Source organism: Charadrius vociferus, unplaced genomic scaffold (genome assembly GCF_000708025.1).
Source record: "Charadrius vociferus isolate BGI_N301 unplaced genomic scaffold, ASM70802v2 scaffold36, whole genome shotgun sequence".
NCBI lineage: Eukaryota > Metazoa > Chordata > Aves > Charadriiformes > Charadriidae > Charadrius > Charadrius vociferus.
In genome coordinates, this window is record NW_009649047.1 from 1,136,069 (window position 1) to 1,153,566 (window position 17,498).

General features: G+C 41.7%; 1 protein-coding gene across 1 annotated transcript in view; it reads right to left on the reverse strand.

Moving 5' to 3' along the window:
- MSRA (methionine sulfoxide reductase A) overlaps positions 1-17,498 on the reverse strand; it is a gene marked incomplete at its 5' end in the record, with an annotated part of 201,485 nt that overhangs the window by 103,030 nt on the left and 80,957 nt on the right. The window contains one exon of the mRNA XM_009887947.1: positions 6,969-7,075. Coding sequence (XP_009886249.1) covers positions 6,969-7,075 — 107 coding nt within the window. The remainder of the gene's footprint in view (positions 1-6,968; positions 7,076-17,498) is intronic.

Below are 17,498 nucleotides of genomic sequence, written 5' to 3' on the forward strand. Positions count from 1 at the left end.
CAGAAAGCAGGAAATGTTTCATTTACAGCCAATTCTTGGAGTCAAACCTATTTCATATTTATATTGGAGCAATTTCTAATATTAGTTTAAATGTCCTGTGTAAGCGTTAGCTTGAAGCACTGGCTTTACGTTCACGGTACAATAAAGCAAATGTCTTCTTTCCTGAACTCCGTGACCTCCCAGATGATTAAATGATATTAAAATAGAAAGTATGGATTCATAATGTTGTTCACAGTTCTAACTTCAAATGCACGATTAGCTGTATTTGCAACAGTCAGAGGGCTAAGTGAAACGCCCGGCCTTTGATCAAACGAACAGCATATATGCAGAACCCAGAGCTAAAAAATAATCTTGCCTTGTGCAGCATCAATAAAAGCAACATGTGCCGTTGCTGCATCCAGGGGAAGAGAAATAGTATGCAAGTGGGAAGGTGCTGCACCCAGCGTCGCATGGTGGCACTTCTCTGTCTCAGTGAGTTTTGGGAGGTGTCCTTAGTCCTCCTGTGCCTTCCAGGGGTGCTCATTTCTGTTTTCATATGGACATACACATCCTGTACGTTTCATTCTCTTAATATAAAGTCATCTCGGTGGTGATGTTAAAATGTTTTTCCTCCCACAACATGAGATGAAATTCTACAGCACAGCAACGCAGGCAAATTTATTGAGAAAGAAAAGTCAGACGAACAGTAACTATAATATTGTGTGAATTCTGAAGTTGTATGTTAAGGCAGCAAAGAAAACCATAGCGTGGGGACCACGTCTATCATAACAGAGATCCTTATCAAAAAGGTAGAAAAAAAATAGACACAGCAGAGAACCATAAAACATTATAAATGCGTCATATAGATGCATCATGTAGATGTATTTCAGCGTAAATTCAATGAAGAAAGCACAAGTGGGTTGTTAATGAGTGTTGACAACAGGACAGCTCATCCCACAACCATATTTATTCTAAGAAACTCAGACAAGCCAACTATAGTATCCTAAGTTCGTGCCATTAAAGCCTTTATCTTGTTACCACTGTTGAGAAATGCAGCCAAAAGTGTGGATTAGTTTTGAGCTGTCTTTCTACTGCAAAGTGACCAAATTTTCTCGGAGTGACAAAGAAGTTAAATTTTCTGCAGTTTAAGGTAATATGAAAAGAGTTAGCAACTGTTCGCGCAAAATCTCCTCATCTGTAGCTGAATGGAGCCTTCGCAGAGAGGGATGAACATAAAAGGGTATCTCTGTAGCACAGATGAGTGATTACAAAATAAATAATGGCTTAGCTTATCAGCTCAGGTTTGCTTATTTTCATAAGAGCTACCACCATCAATCAGGAATCAAGTAGCTACTATTCACATCAGAGTGAAGCAAAGATAATTTGATACGTAAAGCTCTGAAATAGACATAATTTGAAGAGGAGTAAGCAGGTGTTATTTTTTTATCAACTCCATTGTATTGCTTTAATAACAACAACCTACTTTGTAAAAGAGCTATTTAACTTTTCCCAACCAAAAAAACCACGTGAAAAACTGTTTCCGAGCACATTACACAAAACCGCAGCTGAATGTTGTAAATTCACTCCACGAGGCATTCCTTCTTGCAATTGAAAACTCGGCACTGTCGATCCTGTAGGTCTGTACGTAGCCTTTCCTCCAGCCTTGACAAATACAACCCTGACCACTTCATCTCCTTGCAGGTCACAGCTCCAAAGCCCATTGCGCTGCCCAGGAAACTCCAGGTGTTAAGTCCCTTTTCTGTGATATCAGATATAAAGCTCTCGGTTTTGCAGCTGAGGGGTGTGCTGGTTTGTTCCCACACCATCCCACAGCAAATTTATCAACGTTTCACGGTATCTGTCAGGCTGCCGAGCTGCAGAGATATCGCATCTCGGAATCACAGAATTGTCTAGGTTGGAAGGGACCTTGAAGATGATCAGGTCCAACCATCAACCTAACACTGCGAAACCCACCACTAACCCATGTCCCTCAGCACCACGTCTACCCGTCTGTTAAATACCTCCAGGGATGGCGACTCCACCACTGCCCTGGGCAGCCTGTGCCAGTGCTTGACAACCCTTTCGGTGAAGAAATTTTTCCTAATATCCAGTCTAAACTTTGGTCAAACTCATGTTCTTCAGGCCAAGACTTTTGTTAAATTAACAGAAAATGCTGTTTGACAAAATGCAAAGAAAAATTACTATCTGACCAAGTCAAAGTTGGTTCAGTCATTTAACTGAGCATCTTCAGACCAAAACTGCAGTGTGATCCAGTCCCTCCTCTGAGCATTATATACTGTTCCCTTCAAGTTCTCCAGAAAGTCTACCCACCTGCGGTTTTATAGGTCCCAACGTTTCCACAAAGAGACTGTCCTCCAAACTAACAGACTGGGCAATGGGTTGACTTCAATTACCTGGATTTTTTGTATTTATATGAAATTTTAATTTTTAAATTTAATCTCTTCCTCTCTACTGACAATACTTTCTGAACTTCTTAAACATATTTGCAGGCCCCAAAGCAATTAGCATTGCTTCTTTCTTTTTCTTTTTTTTTTTTGCCTTTCTAATTCTGGCTTTGGTGCAGTTATTGTTTTATTTGATTTGTTTTCTCAATCTGTTGACCAGCTGGTTTACATTTCAGAGAGGATTTCTGTCAGCATCACAGTCTACTCCTGCAGAGAAACTTTCCAAGATTACAGCCTTACAGGCCAAATCACACACAAAAAAGTATTACATTACTTCTAGCAAAGCTCCATCCATTCCTAAGCAAAAAAAAAAGAAGTTACTTCTGTGCTTCATTTACATTTCCTATACATACAGTAAGAAAACCTACTCCATTGCAGTTCTCTGGAGTTTAGGAAAGGCCACATTTGTAATGTCTTCATAAAATCTCAATAGTTCTATATTCCTGTCTCTCCAGATTACAACTATAAGAGCAAATGATACCTACTCTCCCCACCAACTTCTCTTGGCTATAAGAAATGAGAAGCTTAATACCCACTCACATCAGCCAACACCTCCATCAAGAGTTCAAGATTCAGTTCATTCATAGTTATTCACTGAGAGGTCATTTAGTCGCTTTGTGGAAGGATCTTCTCCTGCCAAATATTTGCTTTTGTAACAACATAATAGACCCATGTTTTGCTCTCTGTGCACAACGTTCATTGTCAGTGCTGTCCTACACGAGGATGCGGAGACGTTGGCATTTGGGGGATGCTGCTTTCATATAAGCCAACCACAGGGGGGGCAGAGGGACTCAGTACATTTGTGGAGCCTGAAAACCCAGTGTTAGTGCTGGACAAAACAAACGCAGGCGTCTGATTCAGAAAAAATAAATACTAACTTCTTCCCACCCTGATTTTGCTATTTGGATTATTGCCTAGATAATTCATTTGAAAACCAAATCCGGCCCAGCAACTGTCTTGAAAATTGAGTAACCTCAGGTTCAACTGTATTAAAAAACTCCAGCTTCAGGCAAAACTGATGGAACAGCTCATTCGCAGCACTTTCCCCAAGCCCTGGCCCTCATTTTATGTTTTTCTGATTACACTTACGTTGTGTTACAATTTACTGGCAGCACTATTGTGTTATAATATATATTACCACGAGCCGACTGTGACTGGATGCATTCAGCTTCATCAACAGCTAAAGACGCGTGGCTCAATGCATATTCATTGCTGTATCGCCATTTCTCAGCTGTTAAAACAGCTGCATGAATCAGCAACAAGTTCCACAACTTAAAATAGATGTCACCCTGCAGGATACATGGGCTCAACGCGCATCATGATTCTCACTCGCAGGCTGGTAGGAGCTAGGGACGTGGTGCCCTTAACAACAGGATTGCTCTACTCAAGCATGGCTCAACCCTAAAGGTGTAAGCCACATTAACGTTTCAGTTTGGAACAGAAGCGTGCTTTTGTAATAAATCTCCTGATCACGGTCACTTGTCGTGGTTTGGTTCCCATCACAGAGTGGTCTGGGGATGGATGAACCCAATTCCTTTTGATGGAGCGAAACCAGAAATGCACCACTGATTGCCATCTGCTAGCGGCACCTGGTTCTGAGGACCAAAGCCCAGCTACTGAAGAGCAAACCCTCTGGAAATGCACAGTGTGTCCTGGGTCCTCGCTATGAACTGGTTTGTTCCACAGATCTGCTCTCCTCAGCCCACGCTGCTTCCTAAACGTAGACAGAGCTGAATGCAGCTATCTGACTTCTAGAGAGGAGCAAGAGCTTCAGGCCAGCCTGTCATGGGGGCAGGAATTCCTGAGACAAACCTTGGGGTTGGGTGGTCTCTATCCTCAGTGAACAAACACATTTCCTTTAAGTTAACAATCATATCTGGCTTTATGAAAAAAAAAAACCAAAACAAAAAAACAACAACCAAACCATCTAGCAAACACATAATTTCCTGTTTGGAGGACATTCTTAACTCTCTTCCAGGTCCTCAGCCCGAAAAGACATCTAAGAGCACACGCTCAATTCACAGAATCATAGAATCATTTAGGTTGGAAAGGACCTTGAAGATCATCGAGTTCCAACCCCCCTGCCATGGGCAGGGACGCCTCCCACCAGCCCAGGTTGCCCAAGGCCACCTCCAGCCTGGCCTTGAACACCTCCAGGGATGGGGCCTCAACAACCTCTCTGGGCAACCTGTGCCAGTGCCTCACCACCCTCACAGGGAAAAACTTCTGCCTAATGTTTAATCTAAACCTGCCCTCTTCCAGTTTAGAGCCATTCCCCCTCGTCCTATCGCTACGCGCCCTAGTAATCAGTCAACAAGCAAATAAACCACCTTTGCTTTTATCCATTTGCTGTGCCAAAAATCTGTATAGAGTCACTCATCCAGGTTGCAGTTATGGTACTTTTAATATTTGCTAGTCCTTCCCCCGACTGGGGCACACACCGCTGCTTATCATGGGAAAATCAAGTGTTATGCCATCCCCACAGGTTTTTGTCTGTCGTTATCAGGTGCAGAGATCAGCATGTGTCACTGCTAGAAGGGTTTAGTATTTATTTTCAATTGCTGCAATAATAAGGAAAGTGGTCGTATTACATTTACATTAAAATAATATAATGCAAAACATTTAATATGAAAAGGGATTCCCGAACATACTGTTTGCTCAGTATGTTTCCCATACAACCATTCCACTGCTACTGCAATACCACAGTAGATAATATTGTAGATATTGTTGTTAATAATACACAGAAACCACATATCCTCTAGGAATTTTGGTACATATTTGCTGTGTTTCCTTAGTTGGCAACACAGCCCCTTCCTTCCCCCTACTTCAGTGCAAAAACAAACTCAACATGTGATCACTTACAGAGTTGTGCCTAATTATATAAATGTACTAATTACACACACTTTTCAAATGGTGATAGACTTCAAAGTAGGTAAATTTTAAATTGTGCCATTAAGGAAATCTATTTGATGATGGAAATTTCGGTAATATCATATTGCAATCTCCTACATCGTAATCTCGCTTCCAAGTCGGTATTAATTTAATGACAAATAGCAGCAGAGAATAATAGAGCTGGGAAAGCAAACCCAAAGCTGTAAGATTTACGGCGTGACATTGGTCAGCAGATGCTAACAAAAAAGGATCAAAAACAATTTGGAAAAGCAATGGCTCTAAGGTAAACAATGAGTAGAAAGAAGTTCTACGTGATAAATATGAATCCCGAACCTTCAGAAACTACTCCATTAACAAAGATAAACACCTGCAAGACTGGCTTATCCCCATGTGTTCAGCTACTCATGGGAAAATATCTATGTCACTGATCACTTATTTTACATGCACAGTTATCACACTGCTAGGAACGACTTGCAAATTAGTTACTTGCAGCTCAAAGCACCTCTTTGCATGCAAAATAACGCCAACCGCACGTACAAACCAGCCCCACAAGCGCGCACGCGGCTCAGCCCACCAACGTCAGACACACGTCTGTGAAAACCCAACTGCCGCACAAGATTTCAGCACACGTACCTCTTTTTTGGACCTCTGACCGATACACACTTTTCAACACACAGTTCTTTAACATTAGATATTCCCCAGAAAAACAATGGTTCAACATAACATTTCAGTGAAGCCATAGGATAAGCAAACAGTACAATGAATAACGATAAGCCATACTATAAGTGAGTGTATGAAAGGTGATATTCTTTTAGCACTACTTAACAGTTACTCTGTCTATTGCCCTGATATCATAGGTGAGCAGTTTATTTCATATAAGAATTTATGCACCTCTGCTGTAGAATCTGGATCTTGCATTGACAAGACCACGAGGCAGATCAGACAGCAATTACAATGCAGCAACACTACAGGACACTAATCCCTCTGCCTTTAGTTAAATAATAGCTCATGTGGCAGGGAAGAGACAGAATCCATCTGCACTGAAAAATAGGACTACTGTGTATAGAAAGGGAAATGGTCGATCTTCTCTCACACAAATCCTAGTGTCAAAACAAATAGTCTCACTAAGTAATGGGCTGTCACATTTAATCAAAGCCATTTATGGAATGGTTTGATAGAAGCATCTTATAAACAGCAGGTGGGAGATCCTGAGTTACCAGGCTCAAATATTGATCAGAACTTTCCCCCAACGTTCAAGAAATCTAGAGACTGAGATTTTGGCTACACCCACCAGAGTATGGGGTCCAGATAACGCTTCAACAGCTTTAAGATGAGAGACTTTTGCTCTGGTCCACCCACATAAAAAAAATCTCTAGGAGAGATTAAAACTGTCTCTGCACAAGTAACTATTTTTCTTTCTGCATAGTTATAAAATGACAGATATATTAAAAAAAAAAAAACATTTCACAAAAGTTGGAATTTAAAGCAAATACGATGCACGTTCAGTATTGGAATGAGGAGCTCCAACAGCAACACAGAGACAATGCACAGCGCAAGTGATTCTGTGATAATCGGTGACATCTTTGACCTCCGTTGACATGCGAAGCAATTTCACACCCTGCCCAACGTTACCTTTTGATATTCTTCCTTAGATCTCAAGGCAGCTTCCATCTGTTCCTGCGAAAACGTGTAGATGGCCGAGCGATACTGTGTGCCAAAGTCATTACCTTGTCGCATTCCTGGGGAGAGAGAAATCACAGTGCACCATGAGGATCATCCTCACTACCTCACCGGGCTGCAGGCAGAAGTTCAACAGACCTAAATTTAGGACATCCCATATACCTGGATTAGCACAGTCTCTTATGTGCATCCTCAGTAGGTATTTTTAGGAATCATAGAATGGTTTAGGTTGGAAAGGACCTTGAAGATCATCGAGTTCCACCCCCCTGCTATGGGCAGGGACAACTCCCACCAGACCAGGTTGCCCAAGGCCACCTCCAGCCTGGCCTTGAACACCTCCAGGGATGGGGCCTCAGCAACCTTTCTGGGCAACCTGTGCCAGTGCCTCACCACCCTCACAGGGAAAAACTTCTGCCTAATGTTTAATCTAAACCTGCCCTCTTCCAGTTTAGAGCCATTCCCCCTCGTCCTGTCACTCCATGCCCCAGTAAAAAGTCCCTCCCCAGCTCTCCTGGAGCCCCTTTAGGGACTGGAAGGCGGCAATAAGATCTCCCCGGAGCCTTCTCTTCTCCAGGCTGAACAGCCCCAACTCTCTCAGCCTCTCCTCATAGCAGAGGTGCTCCAGCCCTTGGATCAGTCCAAGTCTTTCTTTGGTTAAATAGTACTGAAGAGATTCAACTCTGCAATCTCCTTTTAAATTACATGCAAATGAAATGTGAGCCTTTTACATTTTAGTAAATCACACAGTAGTCAAATACAGATGTAAAACCTTAAATAATCAAGCTGCAGTTAATGTAATCAAGGTACTCTTAAAATATTTATTTTGAACCATGCAAACGGCTACCAAAAAAAGTTGATTTTACCAAGTGCTTAAAAATTTTCTTGTGCTGGAGGAGTATATCTTAATGGGAGAAAGGTTCAAATTACTCTTGGAGATAACTCACTGTTCTCCTCTATTCACAAAGCGACGATCTTGCTAAAAGACTAGTAAGTATTGCTGAATTAGCTCTGAAGTTATCAACTCCCACCATCACCACCAGTGGTCACAGAGAGAAGGAATGACTCTTACAAAGCTCTTGAATCTGAGCTCCAAAGAGGACTCCGATAGACAAATACACTAAGGAGAAGGTTTGGAGAAAGTCTGGCTGCGTTAGTACTGTTATAGACTGAGTCACACTTAGGAACAGCAACACTTCACTTTTTTTTTTTTTTTTTTGTTTGGGAGAAGTAGAAAACAAAGGTATATGTGTAATCGCCACTAAGCTCTATTTGCAACCTACCTGTGGATGATATAATGGCGAAAGTATAAAACGTTGTTTATATCTAACATCAGGAAAACCAAACCCTAGCTATACATACTCAGTAACTCCTTGAAATTACATCATAAATGAGTAATTTTGGTACAAGGATTCGCTCTTTTAATGCTGATATACACATATATATATATATATCCCTTCAAAAGCCTAGTTGTATGAAGTTGCTCATGTATGAAAGCCAAAATATGAGATGGATCCTGCTTACAAAACTACAAAATAACAGGCCAGAGCAGAGGGAAGTTTACTATCCCCGTAGGTGACGAGCCCAGAGCTGGTTTGGCAGTAACCGTCCTCGGCAGCCACGCTGGCCAAAGGCACCGCTGCCTCTCCTCGCTACCCGTTCCCATTCCCTCAGGCAGCGATACCCTAAGCCAACTTCGCTGTGGATCATTCCATAAAGTCAAACAACAGCCAAAGAGAGGAGCTTTAGCGTTAAGAACGACCCGGAGGTGCAGTTTTGCAGCTGCAATTGCAGTTTTGCCGTTTCTGTCTTTCATCACTTTGTTCCCAATTTTGCATTCTAGAACAGAACTTTTTGCCTTGCTGGAATAAGACGTATTGATTTTGAGTTTGCCTGGAGTTTTATGTGAACTTGGGTGAGCGAAAAACCTGGAGTGACTGCCACCCAAGACAATCTGGAAGTCATCAGGGTTTGTCTTTCCATTGCCACTAGGCTACAGAAGCCCCTTTGAAGATTACCATCAACGCTGAGGACCACGGAGATGAAAGGAATCAAAACTGTAGGTCCTGATAACCCCTGAGCAAAGGGCAGAGACAGAGTTTGTGATACTGGGGGGGAAAGATGCTATCAACGCGATGCTACTCATTAAAACACGGTAACTTTTATCCCTCTTGTACTTTCCAAGGAAACAGAAAAATGGTTTAAAGGATAACACAATAAACAAATGAAATCTGGCTGAAATATTTATGAACTAAAAGACGCAGAAATGTTTTCAAAGATACATTTGGACAAAAAGTCCATTCAGTGACCAACAGCACACATTGAGCGAATGTGATTCCAAACAATGTTATAGAGTTTTCTGATGATTTGCGTTACTTTTTAGCTGCTAAAATGTTCCATTATTACAGATAAGAACAACAACTACGTTCTTCATCAATACTTAATCGTGTGGTCTGCAAGGCAGAGAATATTTTGCTCATTTCTTTGCAAGCTATTTTCGCGTGGCAGGGAGCTCTTGTAAAGCCAGCGCGACTGAATAGTTAGGCAAAAAAATTAATTCAGGCCAGAAAGCATTAGTTTTGCCAGGATATGTTAATGCTGATTGATGTTTGAGCTTAAGCATTAGCATTCTACAAATCTATTTATTGCTTAACAAACTACTTAACAACCGACCGGGGAGTAGATTACAAAAATCTCTATAAATGGGGGATCACTACAGAGTATGCCAGTGTCTAGCCTGCGTTTCGAGAGTAAGAGTTCAGCATGAGCTCATGTGCACAGTGCTGTGAATAAGAAGGTAAACAAGATTATTTCATATATGCACGTGCCACCATTACACAGCAACAGGGAAGCGGTCAGCTTAATTAATTTATTGAAGGGAAGGTTAAGAGAACTAACTCTGATTTACAAATACGTACATAGAGAAATAACCTGAGAAATAAGGCTCTTTAGTCTTGCCAAAGTTGCTTAACTAGGTAGAGCAATTGAAAGCCAAAGTATACAAAGTCCAGATGGGAAATAAGGTGACATTCAAATAGTGAAGTGCATTTCTCACTGGAACAGTGCACCCAAAGCCACGTCCCTTTCCCGCGGTCTTCACATCAAGGATATACCTTTTCCCCAAATATAGACACAAGCTCAAAGAGCTGTCCAAGGTCAGTGACGAAATTGTAGAGTTAAAGCTAAGGAGGAGGTCAGACTGTGCGATAATAACAGCCTCTCCTAGTGCTCAAGGCTTGGCTTGCACTGTTAAATCATCCACTAGCTATGAAGAAGACTGAACAGATATTGTAAGTATTACCCCAAAGTGTAGCTTGAATGTGATCAACCATCTAAGCTAAAATGTCCTTTATTTTCACTTGTTACTTAAATCAATTTGTACCCAAATCTCCTGCAGTAAGTAGCTACTACGTTGTCTGACTAAGCCACAAAGACTACAAGATACTAAAATAAAATAAATTTTGTGTGTATAGACACAATCAATTGCTACTGTTGCTGTTGTTATTTGTAATGTACTTCACGTGTGCAAACTTACTTCTCAAGGGTCCATCACTGATTTTTTTAAAACCCTTTGGCAAGCCTTACTTGTTGAGATCCACTAACTCAATGAGTAGCAAACAAGGCAAGAAATTTAATTTAATAAACAACTGTGGTACGACGATTGAGCTTAACAATCTTGTCTTTGTCTGAAAGAAAGTCTAGATAAAAAATGATCTCTGCTTGGCTATCTAAAAATTCCACGATGCCACTTGTAGTTAACTTTCCTTCATTTTCTGAAATGTCTTTCTTATTTTGTCTATCATGACATTCTGTCCATTTCTGTTAACATAACACCGCAGTTATACACCTTGGGCTTCAGATAAGAATGAGAAAATACAAATAATTAACCCTTCAAAACCAGTATCTACCGCAAATTGTAATCATACATTATAAAACCATTGAGATTTGGAAGTACTTTGGATGACCACTACCTTTGTTACATTTTCACAGAAAAATGAATAAAGCCCTTGACATGATGGGTTGGATGGATTAAAGCAATATTTATTATTACTAACAGATGCATTTCTGGATCAGATTTCCCATAAAAATTCTCTATAAAGAGTTTTGTCAGAATAAGACATTTTTTTCACCCGTGCCAAACTCCATTTCTAAAAGATGCACATGATTTTGCTTTAATTCCAAATCAAACCAGTGAATCAGGTTTGTCTAAATCTTCATGACTGGAAGAAGGAATAATTCCTACAGAACTCCATCTGCACATCTTCAGAGCAGCTGGATCTTCTAGGCAGGGGAATGCTGCCTGCCTACAACTGTTCTTCTGCAAGATGTCTTAAAGTCACTCTTCATACAAAACCTGCCAATTTAGGGACAGAATCTAGGGTAGATCCAGGAAATAGCTTTTTTCCTCAAGGAGATATAATATATGGCGAATTCTGTAAGTAGGGCATGAACCTCCTTTTCATTCCAGGCTGAGGTGATAACCAGGGTGCTTCTTAAAGATGTTAACAAAAGATACTAACACTGAGGAATGGGGTCTCTGACAGGAAGAAAGACCTTCACCAACTCTTTCAGAAACTTTGCAATTAAAGAATGAAATAACACAGACAAAGCCTTCTCTGCAGTTGTAATGACCAGTAGATACACTTTGAGTGATCTCAAGCCCATCTCTCTCCAACACATAGTTTGAGGAAAAGCTTCCAGAAGCCTTAAAGTAGAATGTCAACCTACACGTAGCATCAGACACGGTCCACTTTGTCACAAAGCACACGCAGAGGACTCATTCCCAGCGTTGATCAGAATCTGCATAGCTAGAGACCACCAGGCAGACTTTCAAGGGCTGTCCCTGCTGTGATGTGGAGGAAGCCAAAGCCTAGGTGATTTACCTGACTTGTATCTCATGTAAGAAGGTTCAGAGTAGAGGCAGGTCCTTGACCTCCATGCCAGGTCCTCCAGGAGTCTGAGACCAGAACCCCCTGGGGCCAGCTGAGGGTTTGAAAGATGACCCCATTTCATCCTGCTCTGCTTTACTGTTGTCAGTGGTGCAAGACAGGAACTGGCAAAAAGGCAAATATCTATCTCCCCGATCAGGAACACATCCAACAGGAACAGGGACAAACACACCCTGGAGTCAAAAGGCTGGCAATTGCTGTTGATACCTGAGACAAAGAAAATCGGCTGCCATGCTGAGAACAGCCTTAAAATCTCTCATCAAAGAGATGTTTAAATAGAGAGGGTGATTTTAGAACTGATGGGAAAACATAGAATTTGTGCCTCTCTGGCAAGATACAAAGATATGTGGGTTTAGATAGGGCTGCATGGTGCCAAAGACTATAAGCCCAAAGCACAGTGCCTATGTGAGCACTGGCCAGTCCTTGTAAGCTCTTGTCTCTGGAGAACCAGTGAGGACGAGGGCATTTGGAGCTCTAAATGTGTTTAGACCTTGGGCATGGATCATATTTAGGAATGTCACTTTGGCTGATCACAGCACCTCGGTGGTTCTCAGCCTGGACCACTCTAGAGAACATCAAATTTCCTCACTGTGCCAGCTGAGACCAGAACATCAATTAATCAAAAAATGCCCTCAAGAGCTGAGCGTTTGCTCTGACTTGTATGAAGCAGAAATCTGTAGCCTCAGGACAGCAGATGGAAAGGACAGGGAGCTGTGATGGTCTCCCAGATCCTGCAAAAGGAACGATTCCCAGGTTGAGATTGCCATGCGATACAAACACACCGCCACTGGGAAAAATATTATTTGCCAAAATGTACAGAACAGTCAAAGAAATGGCTTTAAAAAGCCCTCTTACCAACACTTTGACATTTTCTCATGCACCTGGGTAGGAATGACTTGGCGTAGAAGCAGTAATTACTAGCCCTGCTTCAATGTGAATGATCAGAATACACGAAATCATCGCTGCTCCTGTTCAGCTGGTCCATGCTTTTTCCTTCAGCGTTTCTATACCTTGTCAAAACAACCGCCTGTTCTTGGCTGGGGCAAAGAGTCGCCCCTTTCAAGCAGTCACACTGCTGTTAAGCTACAGTTTGTTTCTGTTGAGACACACCTTTGGTGGGTCATTGTCCTTCCATCTTGAGGTCAGTAAGAAATAAGAATATCCACAGCATTAATAAAAACACGTATTTCCCAGTACTATAGTTTGTTGTGGGGTTTTTTTGCTTTTGAAATTGAGAATTAATTGCAAACAAGCAGATTTGTTTCAAAATGGTGATTTTTGAATATATCACCTACAGAAGGCTAAAGCAAAATATATTTTATTTATTTCATTGGCTAAATCAGGGGTTTCTTTTGAAGACTCAACCCTCTAATGACTTGAAAGTAATACTTATACAACACTCCTTATCTTCTCTCCATTTAAAAATAATAAAAAAATGTAATGGCATCATTCGTCAACCTTGCTATTCTCAGAGGATCCCAAGCATAATGGAGATAAATGACTAAGGTCTGTTAGACTCTTCTGTGCCACCCAGTGAAATTTTAAAGGGCAGTTCATAGCTCTTATTTTTATCATAATTTTTTTTTCTGTGATTTATAGACTTCTCTGCAGCTGTTACTTATTTTCTTACACCTGCAGAAACCTGATATACTGATTGGTCATTTTCTTTCCCCCAATCAATCCTTGCTGAGTTAAGACTAATAAAACTCCTTCTTCCAGCTCATCATATAATTATTTAGTAAAAATCAATTGCACCATGTCACCCTGGCTTGATGTCATCACTCACTGTAATGATTACATCTATACAGCTTAAAAGTTGCCAAGGGAAAGTAAAACTCTTTATAGCATATGATTAAAGGAGAAAAATGTTAATGGAAAAGAAGTTAGTTGCAGTGCTGTGGATTGAGAGTTCTTGATGATTTTCAAGGTGCTGGGGTGCAGGAAGGATAAATGAAACAGAAGTTTCTTCAGAAAGTTACAACACATTAATGAGCTTCTATATATTGAAGAAAACTTTTATATTGCCAATAGACCAAAAGGTTTACAAAGCTTTGAATATATATGGTTTTCAGTGTCAGGAAGGAAACTATAGTTTTGGTCTTCACCATTTGCTTTGGGATCAAGACAGCAAACACTAGTTCTCTAGAGAGACCTGGCCATCCAGAGGGACCTGGACAGGCTGGAGAGGTGGGCCCAAGCCAACCTCATGCAGTTCAACAAGGCCAAGTGCAAGGTCCTACAGCTGGGTCGGGGCAATCCCAAGCACAACTCCAGGCTGGGCGGGGAATGGCTGGAGAGCAGCCCTGAGGAGAAGGCCCTGGCGGTGCTGATTGACCAGAAGCTCAGCATGAGCCGGCAACGTGCGATCGCAGCCCAGAAGGCCAACCGGATCCCGGGCTGCATCAGAAGAAGTGTGGCCAGCAGGGTGAGGGAGGGGGTTCTGCCCCTCTGCTCCACTCTCGTGAGACCCCACCTGGAGTACTGCGTCCAGCTCTGGAGTCCCCAACATAAGACTGACATGGACCTGCTGGAGTTTGTCCAGAGGAGGGCCACTAAGATGCTGCGAGGGCTGGAGCACCTCTGCTGGGAGGAGAGGCTGAGAGAGTTGGGGCTGTTCAGCCTGAAGAAGAGAAGGTTCTAGAGAGACCTTATTGTGGCTTTCCAGTCCCTAAAGGGGCTACAGGAGAGCTGGGGGGGCACTTTTTACAAGGACATGTAGTGATAACAGGAGGGGGAATGGCTCTAAACTGGAAGAGGGCGGGTTTAGATTAAAGATTAGGAAGAAATTTTTCACTTCACACATGAAGCCATTCCCCCTTGTCCTATCACTACACGCCCTTGCAAAACGTACCTCTCCAGCTCTCTTGTAGGTCCCCTTCAGATACGGGAAGAGGCTATGAGGCCCTTCTCTTCTGTAGGCTGAACACCCCCAACTCTCCCAGCCTGTCCTCACAGTAGAGGGGCTCCAGCCCTCTGACCATCTTTGTGGCCTCCTCTGGACACACTCCAATGACAGGCTGTCCTCAACAAGGGATGGTAATACACCAGCCTAGGTTCTATCTCTGACCAATTCTCTTTGCTTTTTATTAGCTTTATTATTCAATAGTTATAAAATGCACCATACTGCTTATCAAGATAGTTCAAATATTTTATAAAACTAGAAAGTCTGAATGAAGACTTGGTTTGACAGAAGAGTACCCTGTATGCTGTGTTATTTATTAATTCAGTTAGATATAACATTGCTTAAATGTATTTTTGAATGCTCTTTGACCTTTGAAGAAAGTGCATGATCTACTTGAGCTGACAAAAAAAACATAGGTTGGTTTTTGATGAGTGTCACAAAATTTAAGTATTATATGTCACTGGCAGACAGGAATTTTAATCCATTTCTAATTATTAATTGAAAATAGGTTTCTACCATTAGTGCACAGAACAGGCAAATAGAACAGTGAATATATACATAAGTCATCCTTAATGGCATTAAACTTATTGTAGGGGACTTTTTTTTACTTTAATCAAAAGTTAAATGATCAGTTTTAGAGAAGTTTTTAGACTTTTTCTGTCATGAGCAGACATTAGGCCATTTCAGAGGTGCCTTCTCTTAGAAATCTGTCTCAGGGGCAGATAAACTTAGGATGAGAGTGAAACCTTTTAACAGTATTTATCGGTGCAGCTGGAACTAAGCTTCCAGATTTAGGCAACCAAAAGGTGACCAAACATAGGTGCCTAATTTGGGGCAAGTCAACTGTGTTGACTAGATTTCACTGAAAATCGCAGGAGCTGAGACACTCCATGCCTATGGAAATTAGGTGGCTTTGTCTCAGTCTTTATACCACCTGAGCTGTCTATGCTGGTCAGATAAATCTGACTGAAGATCTTGATAGTCTTCAACCGGGGCTCCCCGGGTCAAGAAGGACAGGGAACTGCTGGGGAGGATCCAGCAAAGGGCTACAAAGATGATGAGGGGAGTGCAGCATCTTTCTGATGAGGAAAGGCTGAGGGACTTGGGGTTTTTCAGTCTGGAGAAGAGAAGACTGAGGGGGGAACTTATCAACGCTTATCAGTCCTTCAAGAGAGGGTGCCAGGAGGATGCGAACACTCTTTTTTCAGTGGTGCCCACTGATAGGACAAGAGGGAACGGGCACAAACGTGACCATAGGAAGGTCCCTCTTAACATGAGGAGGAACTTCTTTCCTGTGAGGGTGGCAGAGCAGTGGCACAGGCTGCCCAGAGAGGTGGGGGAGTCTCCCCCTCTGGAGCCATTCCAAACCCACCTGGACGCCGTCCTGTGCAACTGCTGGAGGTGCCCCTGCTCTGGCGGGGGGTGGCACTGGGGGAGCTCCAGAGGGCCCTCCAACCCTCACCATTCTGTGATTCTATGATTCAAAACCACATAAGTGTGTAGAGCCAAAATGTCTGGAAGAGACTGGAGGACATGACACAGTGTATAAGGGTGCCCCACATCTTCTAAAGCACAACTGGAAGACAGGTAGAATGTGCAAGAAGATCTGGCGTGGCAAAACACATTTCTGTTTTGAATTGGCTCATTGCTTCCTTTTCTTCACAGACTAGCTGTGTTGTGATGCTTACAAAAAGTCGGACAACTACTGATCATGTGATAAAATACAATTAAGAAATACAGCAATTCAGATCAGGTACTGTATAGAGCTCAGCTACGGAATCACACAAATTTGCTATTGTTTTTTACGTGCCTTCTCTTTTCTCTTCATTTATCTGATGCTCACTAATGTCTTCCCTAAATTTAGGCATGTGTTAACACTATGAATCTAAACCTACTATGATCCAGCAGGTGTTATTGCAATAGTAATAAAAATAATTAGTGATAATAAAAATAACAGTGTTGTCATTTGCTTTTATCAGCAGAGAAACTCATGGGACACTGCTCTCTCAAAACACAGACAAGTATGCTCTTATAAATATGCGAGAGAAAATTGCAGGCAGAGAAAAACAGTCATTCACTGAAAATATTGTTGTTTAGAATAGAGTCGGCTTTGACCTCTTGTACCTAATTATACACGAAAACAAAGATTAAAAGCTTACTAATAATCACCATAAACTATGATTAATGATGCCATGCTCCATTGCCTCAGATTTCTAGACCCAAGTACAGTAAACTCACTAGTGGGTTATTTGAAGAAGAACAGAATGTTTGGTATTACTTTGTTTTAACTTTGTCTATTGCTTTCCTTGTATAAAGCTTAGGAAGAGTCCATCAAACAATTCTGCAGAAAAAGACCTTCTAAGGTTGCTCTTTCCTAATTCTATAAACATACACGAAAATCTAAATGCTGTTATTCACACCACACACCTATTGACTTCATGGATATTTGAAAGCTACTGAAGACAGCCCTAAGCATTGAGGAGTCCGGATTTTCCTTCAGAAGCTACAAATCAACAAGCCTGAATTAAAATGAAGATTCACTTCCTCATCCCTTCCTCCTCTTCTCCTCAGTTACAAACACAGCTATGCTACAATTACAAAATAACCCAGAAATGATCCTGAGGAAGACTGTAA